Consider the following 15,263-nt stretch of genomic DNA (forward strand, 5'->3'; position numbering starts at 1 on the left):
TGTAGAGAGATTGCTGCATTTTTCATCAGACAAGATCAGTGATTGAGCTCAGTGCTCCAGTTCATAGTACACATTATATGGTCCTGGAAACCTTTAACTTATATTACATGAGTGTCAAAGTTTGAGGCACGTTCTTAGATGTTCTTTAACGGTGTTAGTTAATACTTTTAGATTAAAGTAGTTTGGTTAAATATCACAAATTGACTGGATCTTGGTAGCACCAAAGATAGCTGCTCTACACAAAACTACTCTTGTTCTTGTATGCATCAACACATTTGTTTCGTGATTTAAACTGCACAAGGAAATAGAAGTAGATTTTTTTTTCATGTATTGGCATCTAAACGTGATAGATGCCAAGCTTATATTACACTGAACAATGCATGATTGAAGCCTGAAGGTTAGCCATTAGGTTGAAGAAGTCTTATAAAAATGGTCAAGTCAGTGCACTTTAACTGGTGATCATTAATCATTTCAAGACATTTCGGCGAATAACGATGAGAACCCTGCTGCATGTGACAAAATAAGATAGCTTTACTTTATCTAAAGTTTACTTGACAAATCATCTCTTACTTGTGCATTTGATGATTTTCATTCAAAAACATAGCTGTTAAAATCTTGCAGCATAATTATTTGAGGAAGCCACTCAAATCTGAATCTTTGCATCACTGAGGAAAAGCGTTCATACCTCACACTCCTTCACATTTCAGACTTCATCTCCAGAGCTGCCAACCACATCCTCCCTGCCAGCATGCACACACACTGTGTGCAGACAAATGACTTTTACAGGATTTCACATATCTATTTTACACTTATTAAAACAAGCAGAGGTATGAGAACACTCCACCGTGAAAGAGACTTGTGGAAATGTTGAGCAGATAAACTGACTTCTGCATAAAGCTGAAGGTGAGAATTACACACCTATTCTTAGAGGTCAGCTTGTACAGTGCAGCCGACAGAAAACTAACATTTGATTTCCCTGGAAACAAACACTTGTCACTGCTCGTCGTTTACACCTTACAGATATGAATGCAGCCAGAGTCCATGTTTGGCTTACCTGTTGAGTCAGCGGGTTCCTCAACTCCTCTCTTTTCTCCGGAATAACATCTGGTCTTTAAGTATCACAATTCACACACTAAGGGTACAGGTTGTGCAGAAGTGCCATCTAGTGCCCTGTGGATTTGTGCACCCTCTGAGAAGAGAAAACTCTTTAACATCTCTTAGATACATACATCTGAATTTAGGAAACCAAAAACCCCTTTGAGCCATGCGTGCCATCTGCTTTGATAGAACATGATTTAAATAAAGGACATAAAATAATGCTTTCCAGCTGCCAAAAATTTTGTCATCAAATCTTTTTTTTTTTTTTGAGCTGTCATTTGGGTCTTTCACTTATAGAAATAGTGTCAGATCAGTGGTTTCTGACTATCCTGTCTGACCATCATAAAAGGTCAGACAGTGGAGTGTGTAGAAAACTATAAATATCTCGGGACCATCATCGACAATAAGCTCAACACAGAGTGTTTAAAACCAACCACAGCGTGCCTGCAGTCCATACTTTTAACCAACTAAAAACGTTTGTTGCATCATCCATCCATCCATTTTTTATTCCCACCTAATCCATGGGGCTGGAATTTATCCCAGATGCCATCGGGTGAGAGGCACCCTGGCGGTACACCCTGGAAAGCTCGCCAGTCCATCTCAGGGCATTTGGTTTATCATTAGATGAAAAAGACAACAAAAAGACCAGGGGCCTCAAGCACAAAGACTTATGTGGATTTCCTACTGAAACATGGAGTATGCTCAAACCCAAATCTCACAAAAATATCCGGATGTATGAATCTGTGCGTATGCATGAGTCCAAGCACATTTCCAACATCCCAATCAACTTGGAATTGAGCACATGTCGGAGTACCAGAATTCTCCCTGCCCACGCCCCACTTAAATATGAAAATCATATTTAAATCAACATTTAAATGAACATTTCCACGGTCATTTCGCACTTGATACATCTGATCGTAGACGTAAAAAACAGCGTACACCACTTTTTTTGTTGCGTAGGCACCCTTTGTACATGAGGCATCAGGACTGTCAAGCTGCTAGAATCCTATATCAGACATGAATGGAACTACATTTCTTTTCCAAAGGTCCAGCAACTGGTCTCCTCAGTTTCCAGATTTTTGCAGACTGTTGTGAAAAGCTTAACGGATGCTACATGGCGGTAAACATGGCCCTGTACATTTTACACAACGTCACAACTTTTTTGGAATTAGGGTTGTAGTATTAAAGAATATTTTGTGATGTTATAATCATAGAGTCACTTTTAAAAGCACATTGCACATTTTTTTTATGTTTCAAGTCATGATAGATTGTGTGATTGATTAAAACTAAGCTATCTTCATTGGAAACTGCATGATCATCCCCTAAATCGCCTCACTGGTTTAGTGAAACCACTCTACCTTTAATCTGGGTGTGTATCTGGCACCACCTTCCAAGTCGTGTATCCAAAACAACAGCAAGAACAACAAAAAAAGAATCTAACAATGAGTGCACATTGAGGCCCTTCCAGTGTGCTCTTCAATATGTTGTAAGGGGACAAAAGGAGGGCATTTTAATGGTTTAGCAGACCAGCCCTATACATAGGGGGAGGGTAGAGAGGCTCTGCTTGCATGATGAGCCTGTTTAGTTGTAATTAAAACAATGCTTCATATATCTTTATTTTTTTACATGCTCTGTTTCCTTCCACTCACTGCTAAATAGTGCTGCCGTGATGAGCTTCCTTCAGCATGAATCTGAAGTGGAGCTAAGACTTCATAACTAGGCTCAGCCCATAGGGAAATGCCATTTAGGGTGTGCCTGCATAGCATAAAACATCTTGTTTTTAGAGAGCACTACCTCGTTATCACATTTTTCCCTAACATTACCCATTCCTTGAGGGAATTTGAATGCAGTAGCCGTGCACAATGATAGCTAAGTGTGTTCTGGTTGAGAGGAAGGACAGAGATGAGGATGATCAAAAGGCTTTAAAGTTGGAGAAGAGATGATAGGATGAAGGTCAGTGCAGGTAACAAAAAAAAAAGCGTGCATCTGCAGGAAAGGTGATGGAGGGCAGGGTGTCTCCTGCAGCTGTTGTGGCCTCTTGACCTACTCGAGTAAGCATGTGTCTGCTCGCAGCTTGTTGTTTTATTTTCCTCTGTTGCTGTGCAAAATAATCCTCAGTGTAAGCTCCTTATCTACAGCACAGTTTTGTGAAAAAAAGGAAGCACCAGAGCAGATTATTTGCAATTTGTACTGAGACCAGCCCCCGCACTTAATTTATTCCAGCAGCATTATATAAAGCAGTCTGAGAAGAATTGTTGCAGGAACTGAGCTGTTTGTTAAAAACTCCAGGTAAGCCCAAACGGTTTCTTTTTTGCAGTAACCCTCCATTGACTATTTGTTTAGTCAATAAAACGTCAAAAATAGTTGTCAACAAAAATAGTTGAAACACTGAGAGCTTTGTAACCCAAAATGGTTGTTTAGTGTCAAAGCAGATAACATAAAAATATTCGATATTCATATTTAAAGGGCTAGTAGCAGTGAAACATTTTATATTTTGCTTGGAAAAACAGTACAGTCAGAATAAAAATGTATTATTAAATAAAACTAAATCTGATTTTGATCAACACACCAGTCTATCAACCGGAAAAACATATAAACAGGTGGGGGAAGAGGAGAAAAATAATGTTTTTACACCTCTGTATACTCTTAAAATGTGTTTTTTTTATGTATTTAATGTACATACTCTTCATTAACTTTGTTGCCGACAAGATTTTTATTATTCTAAACCCAGATCAATTCCCCGTTTATATTCTCAAGTTTCTACAGAGTAGTCTTAAAATCCACGTGTCTTAGCCTTGGTCTTGCCTTAGCTACTTTGACAGAAATTCGGCTCAAACTACTATTCCCATAGTGCACCTCAGGAAAATGACGCTGTGGCGTCTCAAGCAAGCCTAATGACTCTTGGTTATTGTAGTTTTTAAAGACATTTTGCTTGCTATTTGAAAATATTCTGCTGCAGCTTGTTGATATTTCTAACTAAATTTCCTGTCAACTGTGTCTATATATGTGTCTCTTGGTGGAAATATATCAGAAATGATGTATTTTTCGAATATAAACAGAAAACTAACTCGTGTAACTACGATTCCCAGACGCCCTAGAAATGTCGCGCATGCGTATTGTGTGGCAACAGCTGTGCGTGTGGAGTATAGTCACGTGGAGACGGTAGATTCCACCTCGGTTCTATCCAAACAGAACGTGAACTGCTGCTACTAGCTGTCGGTCTGTTAGTGCGCCGCTCGGTGCCAAAGTTCATGTTGTTTTTTTAGCCACCCGTCCCTTTAAACTATACTCTTTTATCGAAGAATGAGTGATAACGATGACATCGAAGTCGATAGTGACGTGAGTATGGCCACTTTTCGCTTTTTGAGGATGTTATTCTTCTCGCTGGCGATACAGCTGAACTAGCTGCTCAGCTAGCGCTAGCTACCAATAAGCTGGCTAGCTTTGCTTTCTTAAGTATTTTTGTCAGGTTTGTAGTTAACTGATGAGAAACACTAGCCTATCTCACAAAAACGCATTGCTGACCAGCTAAATTAATTTTAGTGACTTCAGCGAAACAGTAAGAATTACAGAACAGTTATGGCTACAATTGTACTTTTTGTTCTGTTTCTTTGCAGGAAGAATCACCGAGATATCACTCTGTGGTGCGTAAAGCTGGGGGATTTGTCCACTGTCGAGAAAATGTTTCACTACTGTTGTACAGTTAATTTATTTATCACAATTTTCTTTCCTTTTTATTGTTTGTTAGGTTGCACTTTGGGGGGTGTTATAATCTAAATGATTCAAAATACTGCTCCTGCACATAATATCAGTTGGATTTTTCAAATTGTATTTTCGCACGACAGTTCTCCATCATTTTCTCCAGCACGGAACTAGTCACGCGTCTTTAATAGTGTGGCGATTGTTGCTCGGTATAAGCTGTAGCAGTGCATTGCAGGGTGTCCCCATCCTGTGTATACGCGGCCATAGGGAGACGGTGACACGACGTCTATATTTAGACCAAAGCTTTATCCCGCTACAAAGGCTTTTTTGTTATTTTTTTCCGGTGCGAACAGAGCTGTGTGTTCTCCGTGGCAGCAGGTTTTCCCCCGGCGGTAGGCTTCACACCACGGGGATCCCGCTCTATGATCAGGGTCGCACATTTTACATGTAGGTCATCCCAGTAAGGAGACTGCTTGCATTTTGTTCTGCATCCGTGATGAGGATGCAGAGGAAACACAGAGCGGCTGTTGGTTATGTAGACGAGCCGCGCCTGCATCTCGAACACGGCTTCGTGTCAGGAAGGGGTGCAGCGGGATGTTTTCCTGTATTGCAGCCAGTGATTAGAGTCATCTTCTCTCTACAGGCAACTAAAGGGCTGGCAGCCTAAATGAATGACGTATGGCTGCATTACATAGCCGCGATTCGTGCACCCTCCACGGCTTGTTTGCTGCGTTAAAGGATGCTTTACGCTGTCAAAATTAGTATGCAATGGAGGCCTTTAGGAAACCTTAAGGTTATGTTTCAGAATCTACATATGTGCAATGAAAATTGAATATATGAAAAATAATTACATGGCTTCCAACAGACCTCAGGTCAGATCATTCTGTCTTAATCGTGTCGCTTTTTGCATATTTTACTTTCATTTTGTGTCGCTTCATTTCATCGTTGAACCTGTTCCTGAAATCTACACACAAACAGGGGCCAACCGTATCCCAGACACTATCAAATGACAGTGTTGCTGCACAGTGTTTGTATTCATAACTCGATTATTTTTCAAGCGAAATGACATCTTTAGTCAGTGATCGACGTCGTGCCGCCAAACGCTTCACTTGTCAGTAAAAGGGAAGTGAACTTGCCTGCGTTTACAGCGACAAATGACAAGTTCAGCTGACACTTATCAAGATGTTACATTGGTGGCATGTTTGGCGTTGTTCAGTAATCTGACGACTCAAATCAGGGCTTTCAACAACGGCCCAGGCAGCTTCATATTTGTCAGCGCTGCCGTTTTCATGTTAATAGGTGGTTCGCCACTTTGATCTTATATGTGCACTTGTTGTTTTTTTTCCAAACTGCAAAATTGACCGGGCTGTGTCTTCCACAGAACCGCCTCTTGTTAGGTGCTAATTTACTGCGTGTAGCTATGGGGAGCCCATAAACCAAGCAACAGCCAGCGGTTCTGTTTTGTGGTTGTTAGCTGCTCTCAGAATGAACTTAAATTAGGCACAGCTGTGTGAATTTAATGCTAACGATAATGATTAAAGACGGGGTGACCCACAGCTGTGAGCTTTAATAGATAAAATGGTCATTTGTATATCAAAACATTGTCCTGATCAAACCAGTTTAGAACTAAATCTTTTAGCTCTGATGGTGGTTCCCACGTGGCAGATACTGAATACTGTAGGTATTTCACCCCAGATAGTAATATATAGGGAGCCTGTTGTTTGTTGATATGCTTTAAAGGAAAGATAAGAGTCTGGCTGACAGCGTCTGGTTCTGCAGTAAAAGAACACCGAGAACCGTTTTGTTATATTTCTCATGTACATGTGTATCTGTAATTATTGGATTGACCGAAATTTTTTATTTTGTATGAAAACATTTTCAGATAAATATGGAGATTTAGTTCTACTGTAAGTGGAAAATAAGAGTTTCAAGTTATTTGCAGGACTAGCCATGATATTTATAAAATGTCCCTTTGTGCTCTGAGGAGATTTTTCAGGACTTCTTGATATTAACTGGACAATAGGAAGAAGAAAAATCAAGGAAATATCCTGACGCATCTGCGATGAAATCAGTTATTCTCTGCTTCACTATGTCTTCCAGTAATAGAAGACATAAACTGCATTTTAGCTGCTGAAGCGCCTACCTTCTTGGCGTTTCCACCGTTATTAGTACAAGAAGGTTTTCCGTGTCCTCTAACAGAAGCCTGACAGAAGTGTAGGCTTTCATGTGCTGAATTTGAGACTGCCATCAGTAAGCAGCAGCAGCAGCTATTAGCTCTTCCAGTTGGCACCTGGAGCTGTTACGTAACGTTTCGTGGTCAGATATGAATATAATGGAGCGGGAGCTCAGCTGGTGTGTCCTCTTAAGCGGCCAGCAAAAGGTTTCAGTTTTTTAATGAATTCAGAATGACTGCACACGGATAATCTGACACCTGTTTGGTGGTGTCTGTTGAGCTTTAGAAGTAGATTTAGTTGTATCTGTTGAGGCAGTTTGGTGTCAGAGCCTTTTCAAAATGGCAAATTTTAATGCGCTGACATGATTAATATAGCATGCAATGAAAGATTTACACATTGGTCTGAGAAATGTTTGAGTTCTGCATATTTGTTGGGGTATGTTACGGTTGTACAAAGTAGCGTGTTGGTTAAATGACAGCTTGCTCTCACTGAGCTGAATTCTGACATTTTCAGTTTGTCCCTAAGGTTGTTATCAGTAAATGCAACCATAGAGTACACATTATTAACTGCCAAGCATGGCTAACCTGATCTTTCAAAGTACTGTCATTTGTAGCTTTTTTAACTTGTTTAACTAAATAGAAAAGGAATCGGTTGTTATTTTTCCAGATCTGATCCATGTTGAACAGATGCCAAATTGAGCTTCTTGTAGTTAAGATTCTTGTTAAATGTATTGTTTTATTACAAGAAAAGTTGTTCAGAGAGATGTCCTTTGTGTCAGAGGAGATGGTCCACCTTCCACATAAATTACTGTTGCAAATCCTGTGAGGGGATCAGTGTCTCACAAAGTAAGATAAATGGTTGGAGATCAGAAGGAAAAGAAATTAAGCTTTGTTATATCATTAGATTTGGACAGGAAAGCTTAATTTTGCAGGGATTAGCTATCAGAAATGGCTAATTAGCGAAAAGAAAAATGTTTTAGCTCGAGGGCAGCTCGTGTCCAAAGAGTCCGGTGGCTCTGGGAACAGCCCCAGATGCATGTGTTTTAATGACCTTTCAGAGGAAGCTGATGCTCACAGATGTGTTTTTGTGTGCTGCGTCACATCAAATAAAGGTCCGTTTCTGTCATTCCAGTTAAACCAAACAAGTGTTATGTCTGACCCATGTCTGTCTCCACTGAAGCCATCCAGGTGAACATGGCAGCCGGACTTGTAGTTGCACATACCATCAGTGGCAGTCATGTGTTTGTTTACATCAGGGTTAATGCAGGGACTGGAGAGTGTGAAGCCACCAGACCTGCGGTCCTGCTGGATTTTGGCTCTTATGAAACAGTCTGCAGGAGCCGCAGTCGGCTGCAGTAATCACCGGCATTGTGGTTGGATGTTTGCGTTTCTGTGACAGTTTCAGTTTCACTTGAATGACATTTAGACTGTCTGTAGGAGTTGCTCCGGCATTTACTTTGTAACTCCTACATCTTGGCGGTTTTCCTAAATTTGTTGCCTTGAGTCACCTTTCAGTCGTGTTACACATGGAACCGATGGAAACCAGAAACTTGTTTTAACCTGCGTTTTATCTCACTTGTGGCCATTTTGTTTTTGTTGCGATCACTGAGTCAGGTGATGCAGGTTGTGTGACTTCTTCTTTGTTTTTCCACTTGCCTGAGGCGATGTCGTGAGCACCGGCATTATTAAGTTGTGTTGCTGATGTTTAAATCGTGTCTTTGTTTTGTTGGAGGTGTGTTATGGAGGACGATCAGATGAGCTGTTATTAGGCTGTGATTAGATGTTGAGCCTAATGTCTGTCGGGTGACTGCATGGATTAATAGTGAATCACATTGAATAGTTTGTCCTAAAAACAGGTTGCACTACAGGCAGCAAACTGACCTGATGCCCGGTTTTGGTCTTGTGACGGTGGCAGCCATCTTGAGCTGTTACAGTGTAATTGTTGTGAAAATGTGGGTTAAAGTTTTCAGTCATGTTTCATTGAAGGTACAAAAACTGAAGATGCCAGGTTGTTTAATTAGGTTGTTTTTCACCCATCAGCCCAAATTAGATCTTAGTTTGCTGCAGTCCTTCATAGCCGTATGATAATCATATAACAAAGCTGTTTAGAGGCAGATGACTCACAGTGGATACTGAAGGAGACAAAAAACAGCATTTCTGCTCATTATCTAAATCTTCTGACACTTGAGCCATTAATCATCAACTCCTTTGTAATGTCTTCATACTTGTTCTTTCTTTTCAGGCCTTTGTTGCTCTTCATGCAGTCTAATTTCGACTCTGTAGTCCTAATTTAGGCTTTTGTCTCCCCCACATCTGTACGACTGGTGTTACGACTTTGACCTGTTCGTGACAGTGAGAGCCACTCCTGTGCAACAAATATGCACTTATGGGCGTGGGTCACAGCAGAGGGGATTCAGGACAGGGCAGAGCCAGTCAACAGACCACAGAAGCAGAGTTTATGAAGCCATTAGTCACATTAGATCATTAAATAGTTGTCTAACAGCTTTTATTTTGTTCGGTTGGTCTGTGAGCAGGATACCTGCTTCTGCCCCCTGCAATAAAAAGGCAACAAAACAGGCAGCGACCTGCTCAAAGCAGGACTCGGCATCAGCCAGTCATTTCTGTTTTAACCACAGGACTCTTGGACACTTTCAGAACCGGAGTTTTTGTTTATAAAGTCACTTTTCTAATGTGCGTTTAGTTTGTTGTGGAATAGCAGGCGTTAATTGCCTCTTTGTCAGTGAATGTTGTTTCATTCTGAACAGTCTTTCAATTCACTGGTGGACTAAACATTAAGAACAGTTTTTTTATTGATGAACTGTCGTCTTACATCTGATACCAGTTGGTTGTTCGTGTATCTTTGGTTAGATTAATTGTAAGTAGGCTGAGTTAGGAGCACAATGACAGTGGCGTTCTGGTTGTAAGGCAGAGGGAGACTTGGCAGCAGAGTGGTTTGTGTAGGTGTGAGCAGGGATGGCTGGACACCCGCTGTCCTCTACCCACGCTGCTCTGCTGCCGGCTGAAGGCCTTGTGACTCCTCTCATTGCAGGCAGACAAACGGGCACACCATAATGCACTGGAGCGCAAACGTAGGGACCACATCAAAGACAGCTTTCACAGCCTCCGGGACTCGGTACCCGCTCTGCAGGGAGAAAAGGTTGGTAACGCTCAGCCTGTAAGTCCCACAGCACACAAATGACACTCAATGTTGAAGATTTTCAAACTGTTTGCATTGATTTTGCCAAAAATATTGTTGTTTTGTGTGTGTAATGTATGTGATTTGTATTGTAATTAGTAAGAAATGAGGCTATTTCTGCTATTTAATAACTGAGGTGTTTAGTTAGTTAATCAGTGCAGAGAAGTAGTTGCATAGACTGGAAAGGGGGCAGGTGGTGGAAGAGGGCAGACTGGCAGCAGTATGGCGGTGATGCCGTCTAAATACCAGCGTCAGGAAGCTATTACGATGAAACTTTGCTGCTCTCTTCCTGTTTTCACATGGGTGACATTGAGAAGATTTGGACTGGGTTCAATAGCTGGGCATGCAAATTTATTTTCCCTCAAAAAACAGCTAAGAAATGTCAGCGAGAGCAAAGGGTGGGACCTAATGAGAGGACACGAGGGATATCCACTGATAATGAAGCGTCTCGTTCCTCGATCTCCATTTTCCCTCCGAGGATTAAACTGCTGCTATGATGTCGTCTCGTGGCCAAAGAGGAGTACAGCTTACGAGCACAGAAAGGATGTGTCTTATGACTGGGTTTTCAACCTCTGTCCTGTTAGATAACTGCTCAAATATGTCTTAAGCATAAAGTAGCGAGAGCTGCAACTCCTTTATAGTCATGTTTGCTTATTCTTTGCTTAGTTTGTGGTTCAAATTTGAATTTAGCCAATTTTCACACTTCAGCTGTGAAGTTGATTGAAGTATTGTGATATATTTATACAAACCATCATTTGATCAAGTGGTGCCTTCTGGGAAAGGTGATAAAGAAAGAAAAGTAGGCTTTTCTATCATTTATGGAACAATAATATCAATAGAAACTCCATTACTCTGCTTTTACTCCCTTAAACAGGAAGGACTTGTGGCTGTAAATCTTCTTGTCTACAAGTTTCTGCCATTTGAAGGTTTCCTTGCACGTACAACCGGTTCCATATCTCCCAGTTTGATTTTCGGTTTGAATTTGAGTTTTACAACCTTGTAGTTCTTCTTTGTGAGCCATTCCAAACTAGATTTGCTGGTGTGCAGAGTGTAATCATCCAGCTGAAAGGAGGAGAATCAAAGCAAGCCCAAACCACAAGTCTGTGCTTTAGTTTGAGGTTCTTCTCCTAAAAGTGTTTGAGCCAAATGCAAAGATTGTTACTGTGGCTAAAAAACCTTTTCTGATTTGTCTGTGCAGGCCGCACGGATCCGAAAGGCAATATGTGTCTGTATTGTGGGCTCATTTAGTCCAGATAAATGAGATCTTTCTAAGCCATTAAGACCTGATTCAACCCATTGGTATTTGCAGTTCCTTATTTAGCCTCAGGTTTGAATGGCTTCAATCCCTTAGCAAACAACATTTATTTTGCCACCAAGGCCTTTGTGAGCTCTTCATGTCTTTGCACGATGACACCTCACATTAAACAGCGAAGAGAGCAGCAAGCATCAGAGATTTAAACAAAGCCAGCTCTGCTCTTAGGAAGCTTCCAAAGGTGCGATGCAGGTCTGTTTTCCATGTGACCGGTGGGTTAAATAATGACATGTCATGTGTTTCAGGGCATGAAATTAGTTAATAAGTACTGTTTCAAAAAGAGTACTGTTTTCAAAATGTCCGATTTAAACCTCAGTCAAACTCCTTCAGTGTCCAACAGATGGAGGAACAACTGGAAACAGTCTAGATGATGCTTTTTTTTGATTGAAAGAAAGTCTAAAACTCAGTTTTAGAAGATGTTTTTGGACTGCTGGGTGCAAAAAACGATTATTTTCTAATTGTTTCTTATTAAGACCAAAACTGAACTATAACAGACCTTTTGGGTGACTCAATAATGAAAATCAGCTCTTAGAGTTGGTTATATTGAATAATAATTAGTATTTTCAAATGATGCCCAGCCATAAGTATTAATCAGTGACGACCACATCGACTCTTTGGAAGCATAATGACGAAGCTGCATTAGTTAACGATGAAGGGACTGATTATCAGTGAATTTGGTTTTCCTCTGAGCTGACTGGCAGCCAGTTGTTTAACAGGCTTTCAGGGAGCACATGCTGATTGACAGGGAAGTGTCAGGGTTGTGACCTATCCTGTCCAGCTGAAGTGTGAGAAGCTTTTTTGGTTAAGAGAGGGCGAGCAGAGTCGTGTCCGACTCCCTGCAGTGGCTTCAGCCTGCAGCGAGTCGGCCTGTGCAGCAGAGGGACAGGGATCAGTGTGTTAGGAATGTGATGAGGACTCTGTGTGTATGTATGCTTCACTGCTTCACTTTTTGCATGTGTCACTAACAGCAGTCTACCAAACAGGCGTCTCGAGCTCAAATCCTAGACAAAGCCACAGAATACATCCAGTACATGAGGCGAAAAAACCACACACACCAGCAGGACATCGACGACCTGAAGAGGCAGAACGCACTGCTGGAACAACAAGGTAACCGCCGCTGGATTTCACTCATCGTCTCCAGCAGCACGTTTACTCCACTTCATGGAAACACCATCTGATTGTTTTTGTTGTAACCTGAGGCCTGGGTGAGACTTTGGGGCTCAGCGAGGTGGCTTCAGGTTTATTAGTACTGGGTTCTTGTGCTGCATCACCTGCTCTGGAAGGGTCACATTCAAGCTAACAGACCAGTAACAGACTTCTTCCTCACCAATCGCTCAGGAGGATTTTAAACTGTTGTGCATTTAAAGACTTGGAAGTAGTGTTGAAGGAGAAGAAGACGACGACATTAAGAATTAAATCCCATTTCACAGGAAATGAACTCAGCTTTTTGCAAAGCAGCTAAATTGAGCCATATTTTATTTAATGTTTCTTTGCTCGCTCCAAAGACGGTTCTAACACAGGCAGGTTCTTTAACACCATATGAATACACCTGCAGCACATCGGGACAGTCAGATTTACTGGTGTCTTAATGCTGGAACAGTGGTTGATCAGACTGTTTTACACTCACTCTGACAGCTTTTCCTCCCTCCTAATGACCAGAATTGCTAAACCATGATCTGTAATTGTTGGGCTCTGATGAAAAGGCATTCTCAGTCCAAACGTTCGGACTTCCTGCATTCTTCTTCTCTGACTTTATCTGCGTCGGTTTTGACTGTTTTTCTTGACCAGTTTTCCCTCCGGTTTCTTCGCTGTTCGTCTTCACCTCCCCTCCTCCTGCCATCATTGTTTTTGTGTGTGTGTTCATGCAGTTCGTGCTCTGGAGAAAGTGAAGGGTTCTGCGCAGCTCCAGGCCAGCTACTCGTCATCCGACAGCAGCCTGTACACCAACCCCAAAGGCAGCGCCGTTTCGGCATTTGACGGTGGCTCGGACTCGAGCTCTGAGTCGGAGACAGAGGAGCCGCCCAACAGGAAGAAGCTGCGCGTGGAACCCAGTTAGAAAGCCGAGCAGCTGAAAACCTGGCTTACGCAGGGGGTGGCGGGCGCAGGGGAGGGCGAGACAAGTTGGCCTTCAAAGCTCTCGAGGCTCCCTCCTCTCCTTCATGCCAACAACAGCCCCAGCTTCCCTCACCACTCTCGTCGTTCTGTCTCCTCTAATTCCGGTCGGGCTCGTACTGGAGACTCGCGTCCCCTAAAATCTCCTCACAATGCCGCCACAATCGTCTGTCCAGCCGATTTCCATCAGCAGGGGAGAGGAAGCAAACAAGTGGAAGACGACCGCTTCAGTCCATCAAGAGAGCTTCAGGTGTCTCCCCACACGTCCCTCTTTGTTTTGTTTCTGGTGCTCCATCGTTTTGTCCCCCCCCCCCTCTTAGCGGCAACAACAACAATCCAAAACTCAAAAAGAGGCAGCTTGGCTACTTGAGGACTTGATGCTTTTTTTGTACCCTCAGTAAAGCCCCCCCACCCCTCCTCTCCTGGTTAATGTTTGGGGCAGAAGGGGAAGCCAGGCGTACTCTTCCAAGCACTGCTTTATTATATATTTTTTGTTTATTTTGTTATTCTTGATAAAAACCTGTTTAGGATTTACACACACACACACCTAGATAAAACGTCCTGAAAAAGTTTACCTTTTTAAAATAAAAAAGTCAAAATATTTGTAGCCTACTTTTTTTTCCACTCAAGAATGTGAAGATGCTTTGAGCAAATGTTAAAGTGATACCCACCTCAGGCCCACTGGATTGCAGATGTTTCCTGCCCGACACGTTTGTTAACACAAGATTTAAAAAGAAAAGAAAAAGAAAACTCCTTTTGTTGGAACTGATGTTTTGAGGGAGAATATTCCTAAACTTGTATCGTATTTTGTCCTTTAGCTAAGTAGTGAATGACTTTAGGTGGCTGAAAACATTAGGCATCTCATTTTTTTAATTATACAAAACATTAATTGGATGTTTTCAAGGTTTCAAAAGTATGTTATGCATTTTGTAGTAATCACACAAGTCGTTGAGAAAAATGTCACGTATAGTTTCTTTGAAGGTATGAAATAGGTATTGAATGTTAAAAGGTAGCTCCTGGCGTTTGCAGTGCAGGGAGGCGAGACGAGTCCCAGTCAATGTGTCGTGCTTTACACAGTAAAATAATCAATGTTGCTGAATTCCCCCAAGGAACAAAAAAAGGAAGCATTTTGCGTCTCTAGGAAACGTGTGTGTATGTATATTGTTTCCATTTTATTTCCAGTTAGGAGGATATAATTAGTGTAGTCGGTCTTTGTTTGTCTGATTCCATTCCATGGAAATTACAAGTATGTTGTACATACTGCCAACAATTGTCTTGCAAGTTGAGGCCTACCTTTACTATGAGACTATAAAATAAACTATTTTATCCTTTAAAGTACTCTGTGTGGTTGATGAGCTGTCAAAAAGTAAACGTGCACATTTTAATGATGGGTTTCCACCTCCAGCTACCAGGTGGCCCGAACAGTGGTTCCCAAAGTGGGGCTCGTTGCAGGTGGTGAAGGGATTTGCTCTAACTTTGCAGGTACAGCTACATCCAAAAACACTGAAATTTACTGGTGACAACAATAGATTTATTATTGCATGACCACAGACTACTAATATATGCAAATACGTTGTATTCTATGGTCACAAGATAGAAATGCATGTTATTGTTGGACTTACAATATTGGGGAAGGATAATTTATTCTGACTTAATTTTAATTGAGATGA

General features: G+C 41.6%; 2 protein-coding genes across 9 annotated transcripts in view; both read left to right on the forward strand.

Annotated features, from left to right (window-relative positions):
* Positions 1–15,263, forward strand: part of srsf5b (serine and arginine rich splicing factor 5b) — a 161,824-nt gene that overhangs the window by 13,513 nt on the left and 133,048 nt on the right. The gene's annotated exons all lie outside the window — the stretch shown is intronic.
* On the forward strand, positions 4,259–14,928 carry max (myc associated factor X). 8 transcript variants are annotated; one of them, XM_072362919.1, is made up of 5 exons: positions 4,259–4,437; positions 4,716–4,742; positions 10,023–10,148; positions 12,453–12,588; positions 13,350–14,928. In XM_072362919.1, exons 1-5 carry the CDS (start codon positions 4,402–4,404, stop codon positions 13,535–13,537), a joined length of 513 nt encoding a protein of 170 aa, XP_072219020.1. In that variant the 5' UTR covers positions 4,259–4,401; the 3' UTR covers positions 13,538–14,928. The 8 variants fall into 8 exon arrangements, with proteins under 8 accessions (XP_072219020.1, XP_072219022.1, XP_072219024.1 ...); XM_072362921.1 differs by having other exon boundaries at positions 10,023–10,130; positions 12,450–12,588; XM_072362923.1 differs by having other exon boundaries at positions 10,023–10,130; positions 12,465–12,588.

Source organism: Leuresthes tenuis, unplaced genomic scaffold (genome assembly GCF_036924035.1).
Source record: "Leuresthes tenuis unplaced genomic scaffold, fLeuTen1.0.hap1 SCAF_13, whole genome shotgun sequence".
In the NCBI taxonomy this organism is placed as follows: domain Eukaryota; kingdom Metazoa; phylum Chordata; class Actinopteri; order Atheriniformes; family Atherinopsidae; genus Leuresthes; species Leuresthes tenuis.